Source organism: Pan troglodytes, chromosome 2 (genome assembly GCF_028858775.2).
Source record: "Pan troglodytes isolate AG18354 chromosome 2, NHGRI_mPanTro3-v2.0_pri, whole genome shotgun sequence".
Lineage (NCBI taxonomy): Eukaryota > Metazoa > Chordata > Mammalia > Primates > Hominidae > Pan > Pan troglodytes.
Window position 1 is genome coordinate 103,571,162 of NC_086015.1, and position 21,490 is coordinate 103,592,651.

Here is a 21,490-nt window from a genome sequence, read left to right on the forward strand (position 1 = left end):
TCCCATTCCAAATGGAAGAAATTGGCCAAAACAAAGGGCATAGAGGCCCCATGCAAGTCCAAAACCCAACAAGGAAATCATTAAATCTTAAAGCTCTAAAATAATCTCCTCTGACTCCAAGTCTCATATCCAGGACATGCTAATGCAAGAAGTGGGCTCCCCAGACCTTGGGCAGCTCTGCCTCCATGGCTCTGCAGGATACAGTTCCAATTTCAGGTCATCTTTTTTGTGAACGCATATGAGTGTACATTTTTATAAAAAGACAGGTTGGGCCGGGCATGGTGGCTCACACCTGTAATCCCAGTACTTTGGAAGGCCCAGGCAGGAAGATCACGAGGTCAGGAGTTCAAGACCAGCCTGACCAACATGGTGAAACCCTGTCTCTACAAAAGATACAAAAAATTAGCCTGGCGTGGTAGTGTGTGTCTGTAATCCCGGCTACTCAGAAGGCTGATGCAGGAGAATCACTTGAACCCGGGAGGCGGAGGTTGCTGAGATCGCACCATTGCACTCCAGCCTGGGCAAAAGGGTGAGACTCTGTCTCAAAAAAAAAAAAAAAAGCCAGGTCACCTCTCGAATGCTTTGCTGCTTTGAAGTTTCTTCCTTCAGATACCCTAAATCATCTCTCTCAAGTTCAAAGTTCCACAGAACTCTAGGGAAGGGGCAAAATGCTGCCAGTTTCTTTGCTAAAGCATAGCAAGAGTGATTTTTGCTCTGGTTCCCAATAAGTTCCTCATCTCCATGGGTGACCACCTCAGCCTGGACTTCATTGTTGATATCACCATCAGCATTTTGGTCAAAACCATTCAACAAGTCTCTAGGAAGTTCCAAACTTTCCATCATCTTCCTATCTTCCGAACCCTCTAAACTGTTCCAACCTCTGCCCATTACCCAGTTTTAAAGTCACTTCCACATTTTTAGGTATCTTTATAGCAGTGCCCCTATTCTGCTGGTACCAGTTTTCTGTATTAGTCCATTTTCACACTGAGACTGAGTGATTTATAAAGGAGAGAGGTTGGACTCACAGTTCCACATGGCTGGGGAAGCCTCAGGAAACTTACAATCATGGTGGAAGGTGAAAGGGAAGCAAGGCACATCTTACATGGCAGCAGGAGAGAGAAAGAGAGCAAAGGGGGAAGTGCTACACTTTTAAACCATCAGATCTCATGAGAACTCACTTACTGTCATGAGAACAGCATGGGGGAAATCCACCCCCATGATCCTGTCACTTCCCACCAGGTCCCTCCCCTGACACGTGGGGATTAAAATTGCACATGAGATTTGTGTGAGGACACAGAGCCAAACCATATCGATTATCTCATTTTATCCTTATAATAATCCAGGTGATACAGATAGTAAGAGCACCCATGCTTCACTTTACCAATGGAAAATCAGAAATCCAGAACACTTCAGTAACCTCACTGTGCTTACACACCTAGTTTGTGTCAAAGCTGGATTACAACCTTCCTCCAAATCTTTTCTGAGCCTAGACAGTTATTTACCTGGGGGATGTTAAAAGGAATAATGAGTGACAGCAACAAGTGCTAAAAGAAGCCACAGTTGGGTATCTGCCAAGCTTTGTAGAACTGACATGAGATTGAAAAGTAAAAACACTGTAGTAGAGAAAAGCAATCAAGAGAATGATTATAAATGATAAAAATTATTTGTATTGGCCGGGCATGGTGGCTCATGCCTGTAATCCAAGTACTTTGGGAGGCCAAGGCAGGCAGATCACCTGAGGTCAGGATTTCAAGACCAGCCTGGTCAACATGGTGAAACCCCGTCTCTACAAAAACATAAAAAATTAGCCGAGCATAATGGTGGGTGCTTGTAACCTCCAGCTACTCAGGAGGTTGAAGCAGGAGAATTGCTTGAACCCAGGAGGCAGAGGTTGCAGTGAGCTGAGATCACTCCAGCCTGGGCGACAGAACAAGACTCCGTCTCAAAAAAAAAAAAAAAAAATTATTTGTATCTTGCTCTCATTTTAAGAGAGTATATGGTTTGTGTATGTTTGTGTATCCTTTTGTGTATGTTTAGGACAATTTTAATAAAGTTAATAAGAATCTTTCAGGTGTTCCTTTGCCACTGGTGGATCAGACCAGAGTTAAGTACTTTCCAAATCCAAGGGAAAAACTACAATTCCTTTTTGAAATCACAATGGCTATTTTACCATAAACAAGGTAATTTACAAATAACTGTTTCTTTGTTGAAACCTGCTGATCACTTATTTTCCTTTTCTTTCCTTCTTCTTTTTTCTTTTGAAATAATAATTCACAAAACAAATTCCTAGTCTTTTTTTTTTTAAGACAGTTTTGCTCTTGTCACTCAGGCTGGAGTGCAATGGCACAATCTTGGCTCACTGCAACCTCCGCCTCCTGGGTTCAAGTGATTCTCCTGCCTCAGCCTCCCAAGTAGCCGGGATTACAGGCGCATGCCACCACACTCGGCTCATTTTTGTATTTTTAGTGGAGACGGGGTTTCACCATGTTGGCCAGGCTGGTCTCGAACTCCTGACCTCAGGTGATCCACCCGCCTCAGCCTCCCAAAGTGCTGGGATTACAGGCATGAGCCACTGCGCCCGGCCAAATTCATAGTCTTTAAATAAAACCTGAAAAATATGGAAAGAATAAAGAAGACAATGAACATCACTTAAAATGTCCCTGCTGTATTTTGGCTTTGGATCTTTCTATTCTTTTACCTGTGTATACATATATGTATGTATATTCATTCCCTTATCCTAACCTTAACACCACACCATGCCCCTAGGTCTGAAAGTCGTAATTATAATTCAACCCAGGAAATGTATGCAACTCAAAGGCTCCTATATTGACAGGTAATGAAGGCAGTCTTTATTAAAAGTCCACCTCTTACTCCCAAAATGAATTGGCAATATGAAACTTCTTAAATCTCTTCTTGGATCTTACAGGATTAGGCCCCAAATTTAGTTCTTCCATGTTTATTTTTGTTAATAAATCCTTAGGAGCAACTCCTGTGGCCCTTGTTTGAAGGAAAAGCACCTGACAGGTGAATTGGATGACTTTTGACAATGGAAGACAGGGTCATCCTTGAGTATTGGATCATGGAGGCTCCCAATTCCCCTACCTGTGAGTTGAATTCGGAAGCCACATTGAGCAGAACTGAATTTCTGAAATGAATCTGAGTGAGAATAAACCTCCCTAGCAATGTCAGACACCAGGACAAACCAGGTTTGGGGAGCAAGTCTTTAAACAAGAACCATATCTGACTGACTCTATCCAGTGGGGACACATCCCAGGGCAGAATCCCATTTGCTTGAAGTCCAGTATTGGGATAGTGAATCTTTCTCCTCTTAAAAGTTACTGATGCAGTGGCATATGGCTGGCAGACTTCAGTACTTGCTAAAAGAATACCTCATGTGTTTATGTCACACAAACCAGTATGTCTGGACAATGTTACAAATGTAGCTAAGCCACAGAAATAGTTTTCTATACAATATTTTAAAATTTGAGATGGTAAAAGGATAGGAATATAAAACCAGAAGTACATAATACTTGAAAGCAGCTGGTAAAATACAACAGGTGTCCGCAGATTCAAAAGCTATTCTTGGTAAAAAGACTCCTAAACAGTCTTCCTAAAATTGCGTTATTTTCTAAGCTGCCCCTGACAGATCCCAGGGTCGTTTAAGGGACATAAGGAGCTTGGCAGCCAACTTGCTCCAATGGCTCCCCACTGGAGTTACGTGAGTGCCACCTAGTGACACTTGTTAAAGCTGAAGGGGGCCCGGATAGACCATCTAGCTCAATTTACCTCATCTGAGGAAACTGAGGCCCCGATATCAGAGATAACTTAAACAGGGCCACACATCTACCTGGCTAGTGGCTGAGCTAAGGCTAGGAATCAGGCGTCTTGCTTCATGGTTCCCTCAACTGGAGATAATCTCTGGAGTTTGGGAGTCGGGAGTCCTGCCTACTGGACTGTGCCAGAAAATAAAGCCTAAACCTTTCAGGGCCTCAGGTTACCCGGCATTAAACTCATAAAATAGTATTTGTTTCAAGTCTTTGAGACACATGAGTGTCAGAGAACAGAACCTAAAAGTTGGTAAAAGTGCCCATAGGCATTTAGTCTGCTTTCCTCCACCGTGAGTGACTGCCCCTGAAACAGGTGTACAAGTAATCACATTATTTCCTACAACCAAGGTCCAAAGTCATCAACCTTAATTCAGGGGCAATGCATCAGTTATAGCCTTTTTAGCACCTTCTGCAGGTCTGACACCATCTTAGAGATCAGTTGTAATAAAAGTATCATTGGAACCACTCAAGTTTTGATTTCCAGAAGTCAGATGTTCTGCAGTTCTCCAGTTCGAGTTTCTATTTCAAGATTAGTTTAGGCCAGTGGTCCTCAATGCTGCCTGCACATTAGCACTGCCTAAGAAACTTTTAAAACTCACCTGTACTTGTGTCTGACCCTAGACCAGCAGAATCAGAATTCCTGGGGGTGACGTTCCCACATCGTTTTATGTGTATATGTTTTTAAGTTCCTTGGATTATTCCGATGCTAAGAGGATTGAAAAACATAGTGCTGGGCTGAGCTTGTGCTAAGAAAGAGAAAGAAGAGATAAATGTAGGAAAGGTGGAAGGTAGATAAGACCATTCCCTCTAAATCCTGGAACAGAACTTGGTCTGTACTCAAGTGCTCAATAAATGATTGCTGAAACTTGTCCAATGTGAGGTGGTATGATGAGAATGAAGGAGTTCACAATCTATTCATGATTTTAGGATTCTTTATAGCCTCACATAAGAAACATTTACAAAGAACCACAAGTAAACTTAAAAGTAGGAGAAGCAGGTAGACATGTCCATGTAGATCAAGAAGAAATGTTTTAAAACCTGAACACTATTCAAGTCTATATTACTCTCTGCTTTCCTTCTCCTTTCCCATTTTTAACTTCTTGATTCCTCCATTCAACTCACATATTATGTATCTACAGACACATATGATAAAGGGACCGGCTATATTCCAAAAGGCTTTGCTGTCATTCTCTGAGGAAGAGACAACTGAGCTGAGCACTGAAGTAAGAGTAGGAGGCAACTAGATGCTATGTGTACATATGTTGGGGCCCAAAGGTGTGCAGGGCTGGGTGATCTTTCAAGACAGAAGAGACAGCAAAGGCCACATGTTGGGAAAGAGTATGGCTTATTCAAAGAACACAGAGGAGACCAGTATAAGGGAAAGAAGAACATGGTGTGGAAAGGGACTGGAATGTCCAGGAGGGCCTTGTCCATTTGCTTTCATATACATTCATACCATGTACCACCATACCATGTACATACCAAATAGGCTGAAGACAAATGGGCTTTCTCTCTGCTGACAGATTATCACAGAATGCTTTGAAAATATTAATAATTTTTAAAATAATAAATGCTTTGAAAATATTAATACTTTTTAAAATAATAATGTTTTTTATGGCAACATTATTGTTATAGTAATAATGGGTTGGAAATGGAGATACAGGAGTTACCAGATTATAAGTGAGAATTAACAACAGAGAATTTATTATTGTCCAGAAAAAAAGTGTGAGCAAAATTATAGAGAATAAATTACTTATCCAAACTTTTGGATGCTTTTGTATCTGTAGTCATTTTTATGTTCATGATATCCTAAGAATTCTTTTTGTTTACTTTTGTATTTTTCTTATGTAAATTTGAGATGTGAAAATGACAATGACAAGCTGTACAATTTAGCTTGGGTATTAGAGAAATCAGCTTGTAAATAACATATCCAGATAAATTGTAATATATACCTATATTTTTAACACACATTGTCAAAAGCGTATATCATATAATTCCAACCAATTACCTTAGATGATTCCTTGCTAATTATTTTATTTGGCAACACATATATATACCAAAAAGGAAGGGTGAATACAAGTGTATAAGGCAAATGGAGATAAATTATACATGAAGAATAGCACTGCCATTGTCTGAAGGATACTATTTTCAGATTGTGTCCGTATGTGTGTGCGTGTCCTTAGAGCTGTTAGTTCACGAAAAAGCAGGAAGTTCAGTTTTAAAAACTGAGGCTAGTTCCAGCTAACATATTGTTTACTATCCCTATTTCCAACCAGGAATTACTCAACCCCAATAAAAGCCTTTTGCCTGGAACATTTGGGAACAAAATTGGAATGAGCAAAGGGTTAAACAGACTCCCACATTAAAGCACAAACATCTCAAACCTAAGAATGGGTCAATCCCTATCCAAATGTTTATTTTGGGTCCATCTATAAAACCTATTTAGAGTCAACTTCAATTAGAGAAGACGACTACTAGAAGGATAATGCAGAAACAGAGTTTCCAGCTTTTTTTTTTTTATCAGTTTGCTCAACATTTTAAAATGAATTAAAAGCAGATGTTGAAATTGCTGCCAACTGTTCACTTGTCATCTGTGAATGGGAATTAACTTGGTTTTGTTCATCATTCAATCAAATGTTAAGCTTCAGTAGTTTAAAGAGCCTGGGAATGCAGGTCCCGATGGGATTTTAAAATGACAAACAACTGAAGTAATTTTGATAAGTGTGAAACCATTTGTCCTTGTAAGATAAAAAGGGAAATTCTTGGGAAAGTTTAGAATTCTGAAACTCTCACACAATAGCTGCAGAAACAAAAATCAATATTTTGTTATTTAACAAGAACTCTTAAGCACTATCTATATGTTCAGCCCTGCATTTGGTGCACTGGAGCCTACAGGGGAACTTAAAAATAGTTGTCATTCTCAGAGTTAAAGAATATAAGATGCTGTAGTGCCCAGATGAGAGTGCCTGTTGATGGTCCTAAACTAGGTCAGAGGCGACAGAATGTAAGAAGGGCTGAGATGATATGAGCAGGAATCTCAGGGGTAAGTTTCACTGAACAATGAAGAATGTGTAGGATTTAATATTACTTCATGTGGCAGCCAGCCTCTGAGATGGCCCCCAGTGATTCTTGTCTTTGGGTATTCAAGCCTTTGTTGTGGTTCCTTCCCACATTGAATAAGGCTTACCAATAAGATATTGCAGAATTTACGACTTCTGAGGGTAGGTAATAAAAAAATGTTGTAGCTTCAATCTTGGTCTCTGTTGAACTCTTACTCTGCGGGAAGCCAGCCACTATGTCAAGAGGATGTTCAAGCAGCCCATGGAGAGGCTCATTTGGGGAGTATCTGAGGCCTCCTGCTAACAGTCAACACCAACTCATCAGGCATGTGAGTGAGCCACCACGGAACTGGATCCTCCAGCCCCACTGAAGCCTTTAGATTACTGCATGACTGCAACCCTGGCCAACATCTTGCCTCTGACCTCAAGAGACCCTAAGCCAGAACATCTAGCTAAGCTGCTTCTAGATTCCTGATGCACAGAAATTGTGAGTTAAGTGTTTATTGCTTTAAGACATTGAGTTTTGGGGTAATTTTTTGTGCAGCAGTAGATTAAAACATCTTACTAGGTCTTTGTCTTTACCTAAGAATGCACGAAAGTCAAGAAAAGGCTGCACGAATATGGAATAAATGATCAAGAGCTATGTTATTTCTCCATCTCTTTTTAACAAATGCTAAAATAATATTACAATGAAAACTGAATTAAATTCTACTCACATAACAACTATGACTATGCAGATGAGTTCATAATCCTTACCTGTCCCTGAACCCAACCAGCCATTTCTATATAGGTGAATAGCTTAATCCATTACAAAAGTACTACAAAAAATTCCCTAGTTCATTTTACAAATATTTATGGAGATTCTACTATGTGTCATAGGCATGGTACAAATTAAGTACATGTAATACAGTATAAATTACATAATTATATGGCTCAGAATACCAAATAATAGATGAAAAATCTTTTTATGTTCTCTATAATTTCATTTAAAACTAAGACATTTTAATTTTCTTGTTATAAGAAATACGCTTTGATTTTATCCAAGGATAATATGAAATAATACACCTTCCCATTTGGATGTGGGAACTACAGTTAGATGCACAAATGCAAGCAGGGGACGCACTCCAAGATTTCATAATGAAATCTTCTCTAGTTCTTGAAAAGCATTTTTGTTTTGTTTTAAGCAGAGGTCCATTATTAGAATTTAACAAATTCTACTTGAGGGAGTGAGGCCCTGTCTCAGAAAAATAAAAATAAAATAATAATAAAGAAAAATGGTTTGGCCAACATGGCAAAACCCCGTCTCTACTAAAAATACAAAAATCAGCCGGCCGTGGTGGCACACGCCTGTGGTCCTGGCTACTTGGGAGGCTGAGACGGGAGAATCACTTGAACTTAGGAAGCAGAGGTTGCAGTGAACTGAGATCATGCCACTGTACTCCAGCCTGGGTGAGAGTGAGATTCTGTCTCAAAAAAAAAAAAAAAATCCGCCAGAAGACACTATCGCTAAACAATTTTGGTTGAAATCTTGTCCCCAATGGGTTATACATCACTAAGATATTGACCCTATCTAGAACTGGCTCCCTAATTTGTGAGGCCTAGTGCAAAATTAAAACCAGTGGCTCCTTGTTCCCAAATTATTAAGAATTTCAAGATGGCAACACCAGAGCATGAAATCAAGCACAGAGTTCTTCTAAGCATGTGGTCTCATGCTATTGCATAGACTATATGCCCATGAAGCTGGCTCTGGCTCCATTAAAGAACACAGAAGTCAGAACTTTCCACTTTATTTTGACAGAATAAAGAACTGTTTAAAAATGTCAAGTGACATATTTTTAATGGGAAAATATTTTACCAGAGACTATAAAGCAGTTGCTGATTTAATTATACTCAAAATGAATCATAATTGAGGACTAGAATCTTCTTAACCAGTGAGCAACTGCTTCTCATGTCAATGACTGAATAGGTTTTAAAACCATTTTCTGAAAAGTTTCTGAAAATCTACTGGCAACAATTGAAGGGACCCAGGGGAGGTCCTGAATATCAGAATGGTAATGTGACCTAGATTCACGTCTTTTATTCTTTTTGATAGAGGGCATCTACAGTCTCATTCTATGTTAAAAGAAATGTTCCCTAACAGAGAACTGAACATTACAGAGATCCGGGCCTTGGAAGTGGGTGCAGTACCATGCAGATCTGTATTATTTCCCTTTAGGGAAGAGAGTGAACATGTTTTTGGTTGTAAATGAGATAGCTGTACTGTTTTGTATCTGTTTAAAACAAATAGTTTTTGAAACTATGAAACATTTTAGATACCTAAGTATAGACTCTATAAAGAACACTGGCCACCTATGTGGCCACCTTGGGGCCCTTAATAAATATTTAAAAATTCATGGAAACTCCTCCCTTTCCCTGAATGTAACTGCCATTCCGAGTTTTCTATATATCATTCTCCTGCATTTTAAACTCATATGGATCTATTTTAAATATATTGTCTTTTAAACACCAACTATAAATGATACCATACTTTACCTATCCGTCTGCAATCTGTTTTGCTCATTTAACAGCGTATTTTTCAGATGTATCCATATTGTTACATGCAGTTCTACTTCATCACTGTTGTTTTCAGGGCTTGCAAAAGCGTTTCTTTAGGTCCATCCTCCTGAGCGTGTGCTCACCCCAAGGCCCCGGTGGTGGCCAAGTGTCCAGCCATGCGGTGTAAAGGGGAAGTGGAACGCGTAGAGAAGGATTTTGGCAGCTCTGCTTGCCTGGAATTCCAGTCCTAGAATTCTAAATTCGGACTTGATCTTCCAGACTGTTAGGAAGATATATTTAAGTTAGGAGGCTAGAATGTATCTCCTTTAGTATATAGCTTGATTTACAACTTTTAAATATTCAGTCAAAAAGTATGTGGGCCTTCATTTACACTTTTGACGGGGCCTCACAAATAGGGGTGGTCTGCCCCTTTCCTTACGTCCCACTCTTTCTTCAAATTAAATTGCTACAGCAGGAAATTACTGAACTGTGGCTCTTCTCCTACGTCCGCCTTCCCTATGTCAATTCCCATTTCCCTTGCTTTCTCCAATAGTTAGGACTGTAAATTCTAACTTTGTTAGTTTCGACGCCAAGCTGGAATGAAGACGCTAAGTGGACGCTAAAAAGACACGCTGTTTGTCACACAAGGCCTCCAACTGGGACGGCGTCCACCGCGCCCCGCCCCGCCCGCGGCACCGTGGCATCTTGGGACATGTAGTCTTTGGAGGGGCAGCTGCCTGCACCAAGTCTCCTCCCCCAAGACGCTGCCTTTCGGCCTCGGGACGCCGTGACGTTGCGTTCCTCCAGTCCCTTGCCACCTCCCTCTTTCTTCCCCTCTGGGAAAGCTCAGTGCTGGACTTCCGAAGACCTTTTACGACATTGAGTCTCGGAGTTGGTCTCAGCGCCGGATCCACTTTTCGGCAAAGTGACGTGGACGTCAACAGCAATGGCGGAAGGAGAAGATGTGCCGCCGCTGCCAACGGCGAGCGGCGACGGCTGGTGAGTGAAAGCCGGGGCTAATTTCCAATGCCCCTTTATTCTTCCTTCTCACCATCTTGCCGGTCCCCGAGGAGCCTTCTGGCGTCGGCATGGAACGGAGAGGCCGGTCCTAGGCGAAGTCCGGTGCCCTGCCCTACCCCTCTGCCAGCTGGGTGCCCCCTGCCTGCCTGGTTCTGCCCAAGGGACTGGGGCGGGACTCCCAAGGAGAGGGGTGTCATCCAGGTGCTGGGCCTCAGAACGGTCCTCCTGTGTCGTCTGTCAGTCTCCAAAGTGTGCTGGAGTGGGTGGCTTCAGGGCTGGGTTTGGCCGGAGTCCTGGCTGTGGGAGTTGGAGTAGGCTGAAGAAGGAAGTTTGTTGGATGCGGATCTGAGTCCCTGAAATACAATGTGAAGAAAAGACGTTTTGAAATGACCACTGCGACCTTCGCCTGAGGGTTCAGAGGTTGACCCGAGGAGAATCCCTCCCACGTAGTTGGTATACTTTTTTTTATTCTGGCTGTTATCTCGTTTTGCATTCCAACAGTTTTCATCGTTCGTCTCCTTCACGCAAGTCATCTTTTCCCCTGCTACCACATTTCTCACAGCTCGATTTCTGAGCTTTGGATGCAATGTGGGACTTTGCTCTTACTGCACCCAAGCTTTTGCATGCTTACCTGATTTATACTCGGGATTGTGGGGGAAGACCGCCAATAATTTTTTGGTAAACTGCTCACCCAGTGTTAATCTTTGGGAAAGGCTTCTACTTTTGAAATAGTTGATCTCACGATACACTGTTAGGTTGTACAACATCATTTTTTAAAAAGGGACCTTTAGAGGCTTGTCTAAATTTTACAGTTGATCTAAGTGTATTGACCACATGTATTAGTTTTGGATTTGCTTGTTCGTTATATTGTATGTGTACAGCTCATGGGCACTTTAAAAATAATACAGGACATTGATAGACATCGACTTTAATCCCAGAGGAAAAAAATGGAAATCGTTGAAAGGGATAGATAATTAGTAATTAAGAAATTCAGCTCTCCATTAGCAGACATCAAACATTACCGTAGCGCTGGGCTCTCCAAGGTGTCAGAGGAAAACTTCATGGTGATCTAGATATAGTTTTTTTTTCTTCAACTTGCTTATGTTGGAGTTGGGAAGGTGTAACAAGGTAAAATTAATCTCATTCTTTGTGAGTGTGATTCAAAGTGTTACGAGAGGTTGGCGGTGGGGGCTGGGGCAGTTGGAGTCACTGGGGGAAAGCTTCAAGAAAGCAGCAGTGTTTCAACTAGGCTTTGAAGAATAAGTAGGATTTAAGCCCCAGGGCTGTCTAATAGAAGCCACAGATTGTAATTTAAAATTCTGTAGTAGCAGCATTAAAAACTGAAAAGAAGGCTGGGCGCGGTGGCTCACGCCTGTAATCCCAGCACTTTGGGAGGCCGAGACGGGCGGATCACTTGAAGTCAGGAATTCCAGACCAGCCTGACCAACATGGTGAAACCCCGTCTCTACTAAAAATACAAAAATTAGCCGGGCGTGGTGGCGCGTGCCTGTAATCTCAGCTACTTGGGAGGCTGAGGCAGGAGAATCGCTTGAACCCGGGAGGCAGAGGTTGCAGTGAGCCGAGATCGAGCCACTACTCTCCAGCCCGGCGGCAGTGTGAGGCTCGGTCTCAAAAAAAAAAAAAAAAAAAAAAAAAAAAACACTAAAAAGAAACAGGTGAAATCAGTTTTAATAATCTATTTAACATATTTCAACATGTAATCATTGTTTAAAAAATTAGATAATTGTACATGTTTTTTGTGCCAAGTCTTCAAAATCCAATGTGCATTTTACAGCTACCTTATATTTCAATTTGGTCTAGCCACATTTCAGATATTAAATATCCACACATGGCTTGGAGCTAACATATTAGTGCAGAATCAGATTAAGAGATGGGAAAGGCCTCTGAATGGAGTAACTTTCATGCGCGTCCGTGTGAAGAGACCACCAAACAGGCTTTGTGTGAGCAATAAAGCTTTTAATCACCTGGGTGCAGGCGGGCTGAGTCCGAAAAGAGAGTCAGCGAAGGGAGATAAGGGCGGGGCCGTTTTATAGGATTTGGGTAGATAAAGGAAAATTACAGTCGAAGAGGAGTTGTTCTCTGGCGGGCAGAGTGGGTGTCCCAAGGTGCTCAGTGGGGGAGCTTTTTGAGCCAGGATGAGCCAGGAAAAGGACTTTCACAAGGTAATGTCATCAGTTAAGGCAAGGACCGGCCATTTACACTTCTTTTCTGGTAGAATGTCATCAGTTAAGGCAGGGCAGGGCATATTCACTTCTTTTGTGATTCTTCAGTTACTTCAGGCCACCTGGGCGTATACGTGCAAGTCACAGGGGATGCGATGGCTTGGCTTGGGCTCAGAGGCCTGACAGTAACAGCATAAGCAAGGGCATAGACAAGACAACTAATTTGTTTTGAGAGTAAGAATGAGAACTACCTGGTTGGAGAGAAGTTGCAGAAAAATACGTCTTTTTGCTTCTGGTATCTTGCAAGAATGGCAAGAGAAAAAAGAAAAATAGATCTGGAAAAATAGTAAAAAAGTTTTTAACTAATTAAACGCACCTTTTAAGAGTAAGTGACAGACATTACAACACTTTTCAGAAAGCGACCTAGCTGGTTATAGCCTGAAGTTTGCTGTTTTGGAACGGTGAATTGTGTCATAAACTGGCGGTAACCAGCTCATAGAGTGCCATGAGGGGAAATGTTTCCACAGTTAAGGTGCCTCTGGGGAGTTCTTAGGTTAGAGGGATTGTGAGAATCTCTGGTTCACATGGGCAGAGGACATGGAGTGAATGTTTACTAGAGACAGCATTTTTTCTCTTGTAGGATTGATGTATCTTTGGTGTGTCTTTGTGTTTTTGCTGGTTTCATTTTCATGAATGGAGGAACCCTAACATGGTCGGTGATTTCTGTTTTCCCTCCATCCTCTTCTAATCTTTCTCCTTTTTATCCTGGCACTCTCATCAGCCCCCCAGAAGAGGATTTGAATAGGAAGACTTTGGGATTGGGAGCCAGAGGTTCAGTAAAGGCTCTGTTCTTAGAGTGCTTGGTGAATGGGTTATAGAATGGGGATGCTTTACTCTTGTTTTGTTTTGTTTTGTTGAAGAAACGAGGTCTCGCCATGTCGCCCAGGCTGGCCTCATACTCCTGAGTAGCTGGGGACTACAGGTGTGCCCCATCCATCCGGGTGTTCTACTCTGTCTTTCTCTCCCCTCCCCCTCCCTCCCTCTCTTTCTTTCTCTCTTTTTGGAGTAAATGTTTTTATTTTAACTCTGTCAGATGGAATTTTTTCTAAAATGTATCATATATCTTACTGCCTAGCTCAAACTCATCTTAATGACTTGAGTCATTCAGTTTACAAATGTAAGTGTAATTTAAGGATAGAACTAGGTCTCTGTCCTCAGGGAATTTATGGTCTAGATACAGGAGGCATGTTTGAGAACATCGATTACTTTTGTGTTATTGTAATGTGGTGAGACTTTTAGGGCCTATCTAGACAAATTGTTGCTATGTTAAGTGACACAGCTATCCGTTTTTGAGATTGCTTTTTATAAGTTTTTCCTATTTTCTTTTTTTGTTGTCAGTGGTATCTCAATTTGTTCCTAGTCTGTGAAACTAAGCCATTGAACTTGTTGAAATTGTATATACATTCTTAAAAAGGTTCAGGATGGACCTTGAAGATCTTAAAAGTATGTGGACTCTATGACATTGTTTTTGCTGATTTTCAGTTATGTTCTAGTTCACTGCTTCTCAAAATTTAAACGTACATTGGAATTATCTGGGGAGCTTGTTAAAATGCTCTCCAGGTAACTGTGATTGTGATTCAGTATATTTTGAGGTGGAACTTGAGAGTCTCTGTTTCTGACTAGCTGCTGGGGGTTGCCAATTCTGGTGGTTTATGGACCACACTTAAGTTAGCAGGGTTCTAGGTTATATATATATCAGAATGAGTAGGTCAGAGGAATTTGTATATGTCACATTGTATCACCTTACATATTATACTAAAATATGTGTAATTACATGACTTATCATTGTTCTTTAGATAATGAACTTCTCAAGGGCAGTGGCTGATAAAAGGCAGGTGGCTCAGTAAATGTTTATTGAATGAATGTACGCATGAATGAAAACTTTCCTGTAATTATGTGCAATAGCATACTAAGCTGTCATTTCATATAAATTTCCTGACTCCAGTGTTTTTGTGAGCTGTGGAATTGTCTGTTGGTATAATGCTTATTCTTTATGGAAAGCCAAAGTAATCAGAAAATGCCTCAGCTTTCAAGCTCTCTGGGATTCAGCCATGTAAGCTCAAAGGGTGTGGTGAAATTCTTGTAAAAATGCTTATAGTTAGTTTTAAGTGATTTGAATTTAATTTTAAAAAATTAATATAAGTTATGAGAATCTGGATTTGTAAAATTAAACATGTTAAATTGTTACAGTGAAAAGATTGGTAATTACCCTCCTTGGTATTGAAGAAACTAGCACTGGATTTGAACATATGTTCTCATTTTCCGATACTTTCTTCCCGAAATAATGTCTAAAGATCTATAGTCATAATTAAAAAATTATTTTGGTATTGACTTCAATTATATAACTGTTGAAATTGGGAGTTTGTTTAATTAAAAAATGTTACTTAATATTCAACGTTTAATTAGTGTTTTTTATTGCTAAACCTTTCTTAAGATATTGCTAAACTTTTCTTAAAATTGTAAAAATATTAATTCCACAAAGAATCTTCTATTGTTGTTAATCTGAGATGTGAGTAGGAATTGTTTGAGAATAATATTTTTCAAAGTTTTCTGCACTCTGTAAATAGTACTATCAGTGTTCCCCATTTAATAAGCATTGAAATATGAGAAAAAACTTAAAATGTCTTTTAAGAACTAAGTGATTGAAATTTCAGATATGATATAATCAATAAAGAAATATGTTAAATGTAAAAGAAATGTTTGTTTAAGAATTCTTTGTTTAAGAAGGACATTGTCTACTTGTGGAACTGGGAAGGCTGGATACTACTTTTAGAAGAAATGAGAAAATGAACTTCATTTTTTGAATTGGGGTTATGATGTGACAGTTATTTGATTTTGTAAACTATAATTAGAGGGCAGGCAAAGATAAGAAATGAAAAAGACTTATTTTATACTGTTTACATTAAAGTCTTTAATTATAATTTAGATTTTATAGTTTTTAAAGGTAATTTTTTTTTTTTTTTTTGAGACGGAGTCTCATTCTGTCACCCAGGCTGGAGTGCAGTGTGCGATCTCGGTTCACTGCATCCTCCGCCTCCTGGGTCCAAGGGATTCTCCTGCCTCAGTTTCTCAAGGAGCTAAGATTACAGGCATGTGCCACCATGCCCAGCTAATTTTTGTATTTTTAGTAGAGATGGGGTTTCACCATGTTGGCCAGGCCGGTCTCAAACCCCTGACCTCAGGTGATCCACCCTCCTCACCCTACCACAGTGTTGGGACTACAGGCATGAGCCACTGCACCCAGCCTAAAGGTAATTCTTAGGTAATAATTCACTTCTAGGATTTTGTTAGCTGTGGATGTTTTAATATCCATAATTTGAGTTAGTAATTGGTTTTTGCATGCTAAATAAATGTATTTCAATTAATTCATTTTTATCTCTGTGTAATCACTGCAGAGAGGCGACAAGTGCATTCCCTCTGTAAGTATAGTGAGCAATTCAGAGCACCCAGTTAAATATACTGCAATATGCAGCCAACTTTTCAGTAGGAGTCTTCTGGAGAGAATTGAGAAAATATGCTTGACAAAGCATTTCTGATGCACAGTGCTGAAATGTGGATTCTTTTTGGTATAAAGACAGTGCCTTCTCTCATGTGTCAAAAAGCAAAATAGAGTTTAGCAAAAACAGTATCAGTTCAGCAAACATTCACTGAATAGTGGTTATATTCAAGCTGCTGTGTAAGGTTTTAGAAAAAAATTTGAAACAGTTTTACAATCAGGAATGTGCATTGTGGTGCCTTCCTGGGATACTTTGATTTTTTTCATCATTTTATCTCTAGGAATACTGTGTGAAAATAGCTTCTGAAGATATCTAAATGCTGGTGTTTTGGAAATTACAGGCTCTAACAGAAAATAATAGGATTAAACAGTTTGAAAAGGGGCAGGGCTTGAAATGAGTTAAATATTGAGAATTACAGATGGAAAGCAGGTAAGTACCTTCCATTAAGCTCATAAAATCAAATTCTTTCTTGTAGAAATAAAGAATTTAAGAGCCACTTAAACCTATTTTCTGAAATTTAATGTCTGTTTGTTTCAAGGGTCTGCCTAACTTTTTAACCTGAGTTAAGAAAATGATGACTAATCAAGTCATTTGTTGCAAGTCTTCATCTTTTTTCTTGATGCTTAAAGGAGTTTTTTCTTATCCTTTAGCTGACATAGCATTTGATAGTTGGGTGGGAATCTTGTAGTGTTTGCTTCTTTTTTATTTTAAAGTAGTTGTTACATTAAACTAGTTGTTATGGTGGTATTTAATAATTTCAGCAAGGAGATATACAGGTTGAATATCTCTTTGGAATACTTGCATTATACTTAACCGGTTGAGCATCCCTAATCAAAAATCTGAAATCCATAATGCTCCAATGAGCATTCCTGTGAGTATCATGTTGGTGCTCAAGAGTTTCAGATTTTGGAGCATTTCGGAGTTGGGATTCTTGGATTTGGGATGCTCCACCTATATAAGAAAATACTGTACATTTGCATAGAGCGTTACTCTTTATATATAATGCTTATATATATTAATAACATCTCATTTGGATCTTAAAACAGCTCTATGAGAAAGCAAAGTTATGCATTGGGCATGATGGCTCATGCCTATAATCCCATCACTTGGGGAGGCCAAGGTGGGAGGATTGCTTGAGCTCAGGAGTTCGAGACCATCCTGGGCAACATAGTGAGGCCTCGTCTTTACTAAAAATAAAAAAAATTAGCCAGACTTGGTGGCACAAACCTGTAGTCCCAGCTACTTGGGAGGTTGAGGCAGAAGGATTGCTTTAATGGGGTGAATCGAGGCTGCAGTGAGCTGTGCACACCAAGCCTGGTGACAGAGTGAGACTCTGTCTCTAATAATAATAATAATGATGTCCATGGGTTATTTTTCCTTTAAACAGTTTCTAACCTTTGTTTTGAAGCCTCTGTGCATCACTTTGTGATGCAAAAGATTTATTCATCTCATATATATGTGCAATTTGAATACTAGAAATCCTTTATTTTGTGAATTCCATTTAGATTAACCATCAGCATGAAATTCAATGAAATCCTTTTATCAAAAAAAATGTTCCTTGATGGTTGGAATCCAGCTTAAAAAAAAACCCAATATGTATTTCTTTGCCAAACTATGATCCCCATTGGCATAGTACCCTTGAGAATTGTCCAAATGTTGCAAAGTGTTGTCACTTCATTTGCTGTAGTTGTTTCTTTATAACAACTATGTTTCTGAAATGATAGTTTCAAGACAAGGAATGTTGGTAATGTTTCTTTTATCATTACACTTTGGATAAAGTGGAAATTTGTAATTGACATAGGTAATATCTCTCTCTTTGCTGTTTTCGTGCCATTCTCTATCTTAGGCAAAAGTTACACTCTGTTTTTAGTTTCCAAATAAACTGCATTAGTGGGGTGGAAAAACAAGGATGCATTTCTTTGTGCCTTAAAAATACTGAAAAGTCACCTCATATGTATAGAAGGGAACAGTGTTGAGGATTTTTATTTTAAGAAAGCATGAAAGAAGAAAGGATTTAGAGTGCTCGCTGAAGTTGACTGCTCATTAGAGAAATTTCCAATTTTGTAGTCAAAATCTTATAGCAAATGCATTGCAACATTACACATATAGTTATGAGAAACTTTTTTTGTGTATCTTTTTACTTTTTACTTAGGCAACAACTGAGTTTTTTTCTTAGCAGAGAAAAGGGCACCATTGGTACCGTTGGTGTAATTTGATCTTCATGGATTGTGGATCAAAAATAAATCTAAGATTTAAAACACCTGTTCCATTTGTAGTTAATTTTAGTAGCTTATAGAATAACATTTCTGTGATCTCTAGCTCTTTTGCCTATTGCATACAGTGATGAAATACTGTAGCTATTAAATTTGCCTTGTGAAGCCAAGAGGACTAGATTTAGCACCTTCTTTACTTGGCTCAAGATCCTGATTAAAACACAAATTCTAGAGATTACATTATTCATAAGGGAATCTCCCAAAGCTGTTTTTGTGGATCTGGTCCTAATGCAAAATTTTACAAATTGTTTAAAGCTGGTGAATGGGTGTTTTTCCCCTTGGCATATAAATTTGTAACTTGTTAAAATGCTTGTAACAAGCATGTCTGATTCTGACACAAATCTAGATAACTTCACAATTATCAAATTGTATCAAATTGTTCTCTCACAAGACTTTAAGTTGTCAAGGTCTTTTCTGAATGTGCTATCATACTATTGAAATACTTGGAAAGTTTTGATGGTTTGAGGTTGGTATTTAAAAATAAGTTGCACAAGACATACTGTGGTCCTTGAGCTCCATGCATATCTACTGTACAAGTGAATCTGTAGCAAAGTTTTCTCTTTTCATTTCTACCAAATGTCATACAGAATATTCAAGAACTAATTAAGGAGTTTTGTTATGGTAGTACTTTGTAACCAGCGTCCTAACAATAGTAGCAAAATAAGTTCAGACAAAGCTTTGGTGCTGATGTCTCATTCCCTGGGCATTAAGAAACCCCCAGAAATGTGGTGGCACAAATTAAGCCATGAAACCGCAATTCAATACATGCAGCTTGCCACTGCTTACTCACTGTTCCACAATTTGCTAGTGCTTATGACTAATTAGGTATTCACTTTAGAGTTTTAAGTAATTGGTCAGAGGCTTATACCTGATTAGGATATGTACATGGACAAGCTGGGCTGTCATGGTTTAATCTGAGCTCACAGTGATTTACATTCTAAACAAATATGAATAAATTGCACTTCAGAGCCACTCCCACCTCTGTTCAACAGGATTTAGATGATAGGACTTGGACTAGAACCTTGGAATAGCCATCTGGCATGTAAGCTACATAAGAGCATTGACTTTTTTTTTCTGTACTGCATCCCCTGTGCCTCACACAGTGAGTAGCCTGTAGTAGGTGCTCAATACATATGTGTTGAAGGTTTGAATAAAAGAATACTTATGTCAGGGAAGGAAATAATTCAGTATATGGGTTAGGAAAGCAGAGGAAAATCTAAATGAGAGTGTTTTAAGAAGACAGTCAAACTTTGCAGTGTATGTAAAGGGGACGAGAGCTGAGAAAGATGACTAATGACTTCTGAGAGCACCTTTAGTAGAGTGATAGAGGTTTTGGGTGAATGAGAGAGTAAGTTTAGGTGAGTGGAGACTACTGTTTTCAAGGAAGTTGAACTGTAAAAGGAAGGAGAGAGATGACTTTTTGATGGGGAGTAGGTTATATTTATATATAGGACCCTTTAAGTAAATGTGAAAATTTTAAAGGAAAGGAGATAATCACAGGTTATATTTTTGAATGCTAGAAGTACTTTTAGTGAAGGTTTCTGAGTTCATTTGTTTTCTCTTGGCTCTGTTTAATACTGTTAGCAGACTCACAGGTTTGAATAATATCGTATGCAATAGAAATAACATATTTAAGATGTTATTTCTTAACATCATGTCAGGCTTTGGGCTTTTATTGATTTCCCAGTAGTGTAGCTTTTGTATTTTTATTTTAAGAAAACAATAATAAATCTTAGACTTTGGCCACTTTAAGACACAATATTAATTTTTTTAATGTGGTAATTGGATTTTCTTTGTAATTTCTCTATACTCTGCATTTAAGTGTATAGTGATTACATACATTGTAGACCCTACTTGGTCCTTTAAAAACTGCTAGTCTTCATTATTTTTATAATTACAGAAAAGGATTCAATTTTAAGAATTTTGAAGATTAGTGAAGCTGACTTAGCTTAGTTGATAGACTGAGAGGCTTCATGAATTTAAAACATTTTTTTTCCAACCCAGAAAACATTCTATTAATATCTTAAGTGTTTTAGATTTGGTTAAGAAAGGGGGTGGAGATGATACAGAGAGTGGTCCCTATGGAGTGGTGAGGATCAAAGAGGGATGAGAAATGGAAGTGGGTTGGCAAGAGAGGGAAGAGACAGATTTAAGATGAGGGAAAAGTTACATATATTGTCAAGAATTCTTTGTGAAAGGAACAACCAAAAGTTTGGTAGCTGGATGGAAAGGGAGAACGTGGAGACGTTTTTGTGGTGGACATTGCTGTTTCTAATGGCAATTTTTGAGCATGTTTTCTCAGAAGAAAGAGCCAGTAGAGAAAGAAGTGGAAAATAGGAGAGAAGGGATAATGGATGGCACATGGCTTCTGAAAGATTGTGGGGAGTGGGTGGAGATAAGAGTCAGGTGAAGTTACCAGTCTTAGGCTAGAGAAGAGATACGTAAGTCTCCTGTGGATACAGGAAAGAAGAAAATGACTGGAATAATAAGTTGCTTATGTTTGTTTGTTTTTGGAGGGGGCTGAGATCAAAGGGAAGAGAAGCCTGCTGGCCTATATATTCTCTCTGGAGTCATAAGTAAAGTCACCTGAGGTAAAGTGGCTGGGTAAGGAGTCTGAAGTAAGTGGTGAATAGGAGATTTTCAGGCACTATTGTTATATGATAGCATCATAGAGTTGTCTTATTTTCCCAAGAAGCCCACATTGAGTAGAGTATAGGAACAGAGAAGGCAGACTGGTTAGATTAACCTAATGTTGGGAATTTGCAGCTTTCTGAATGTGACAGAAAGAGCAAGGAGTGAAGAAGTCAAGGGTGTTGTCAAGAATGTGCTTTAAGTTTTGGGCCATGGAATCAAGACAGGACATAAAGTGAAGCCACATGAAGGCTTTTCTAACGAATCCATGCCACCCTTCCATCCCTTACCTTTGTCTCCATCCACAGGGAGTGTGGGGAGGATACTTACTCCCTCAAATTAATTATTTTCTCCACTCAAAAATTAAGCCACATGTTTTTATATCTTTTAAGTTACTTCCAAGTT

The 21,490-nt window shown here is 39.2% G+C and overlaps 1 protein-coding gene across 2 annotated transcripts in view; it reads left to right on the forward strand.

The window, feature by feature from the left end:
* Positions 1-9,698: 9,698 nt before the first annotated feature.
* The window catches only part of TBC1D23 (TBC1 domain family member 23), a 64,997-nt gene continuing 53,205 nt past the window's right edge, over positions 9,699-21,490 (forward strand). For both annotated transcript variants that reach the window (XM_016941544.4, XM_016941546.3), the window contains exon 1: positions 9,699-10,420. In XM_016941544.4, the coding sequence (XP_016797033.1) occupies positions 10,368-10,420 (53 nt within the window). In that variant the 5' untranslated portion in view covers positions 9,699-10,367. The remainder of the gene's footprint in view (positions 10,421-21,490) is intronic.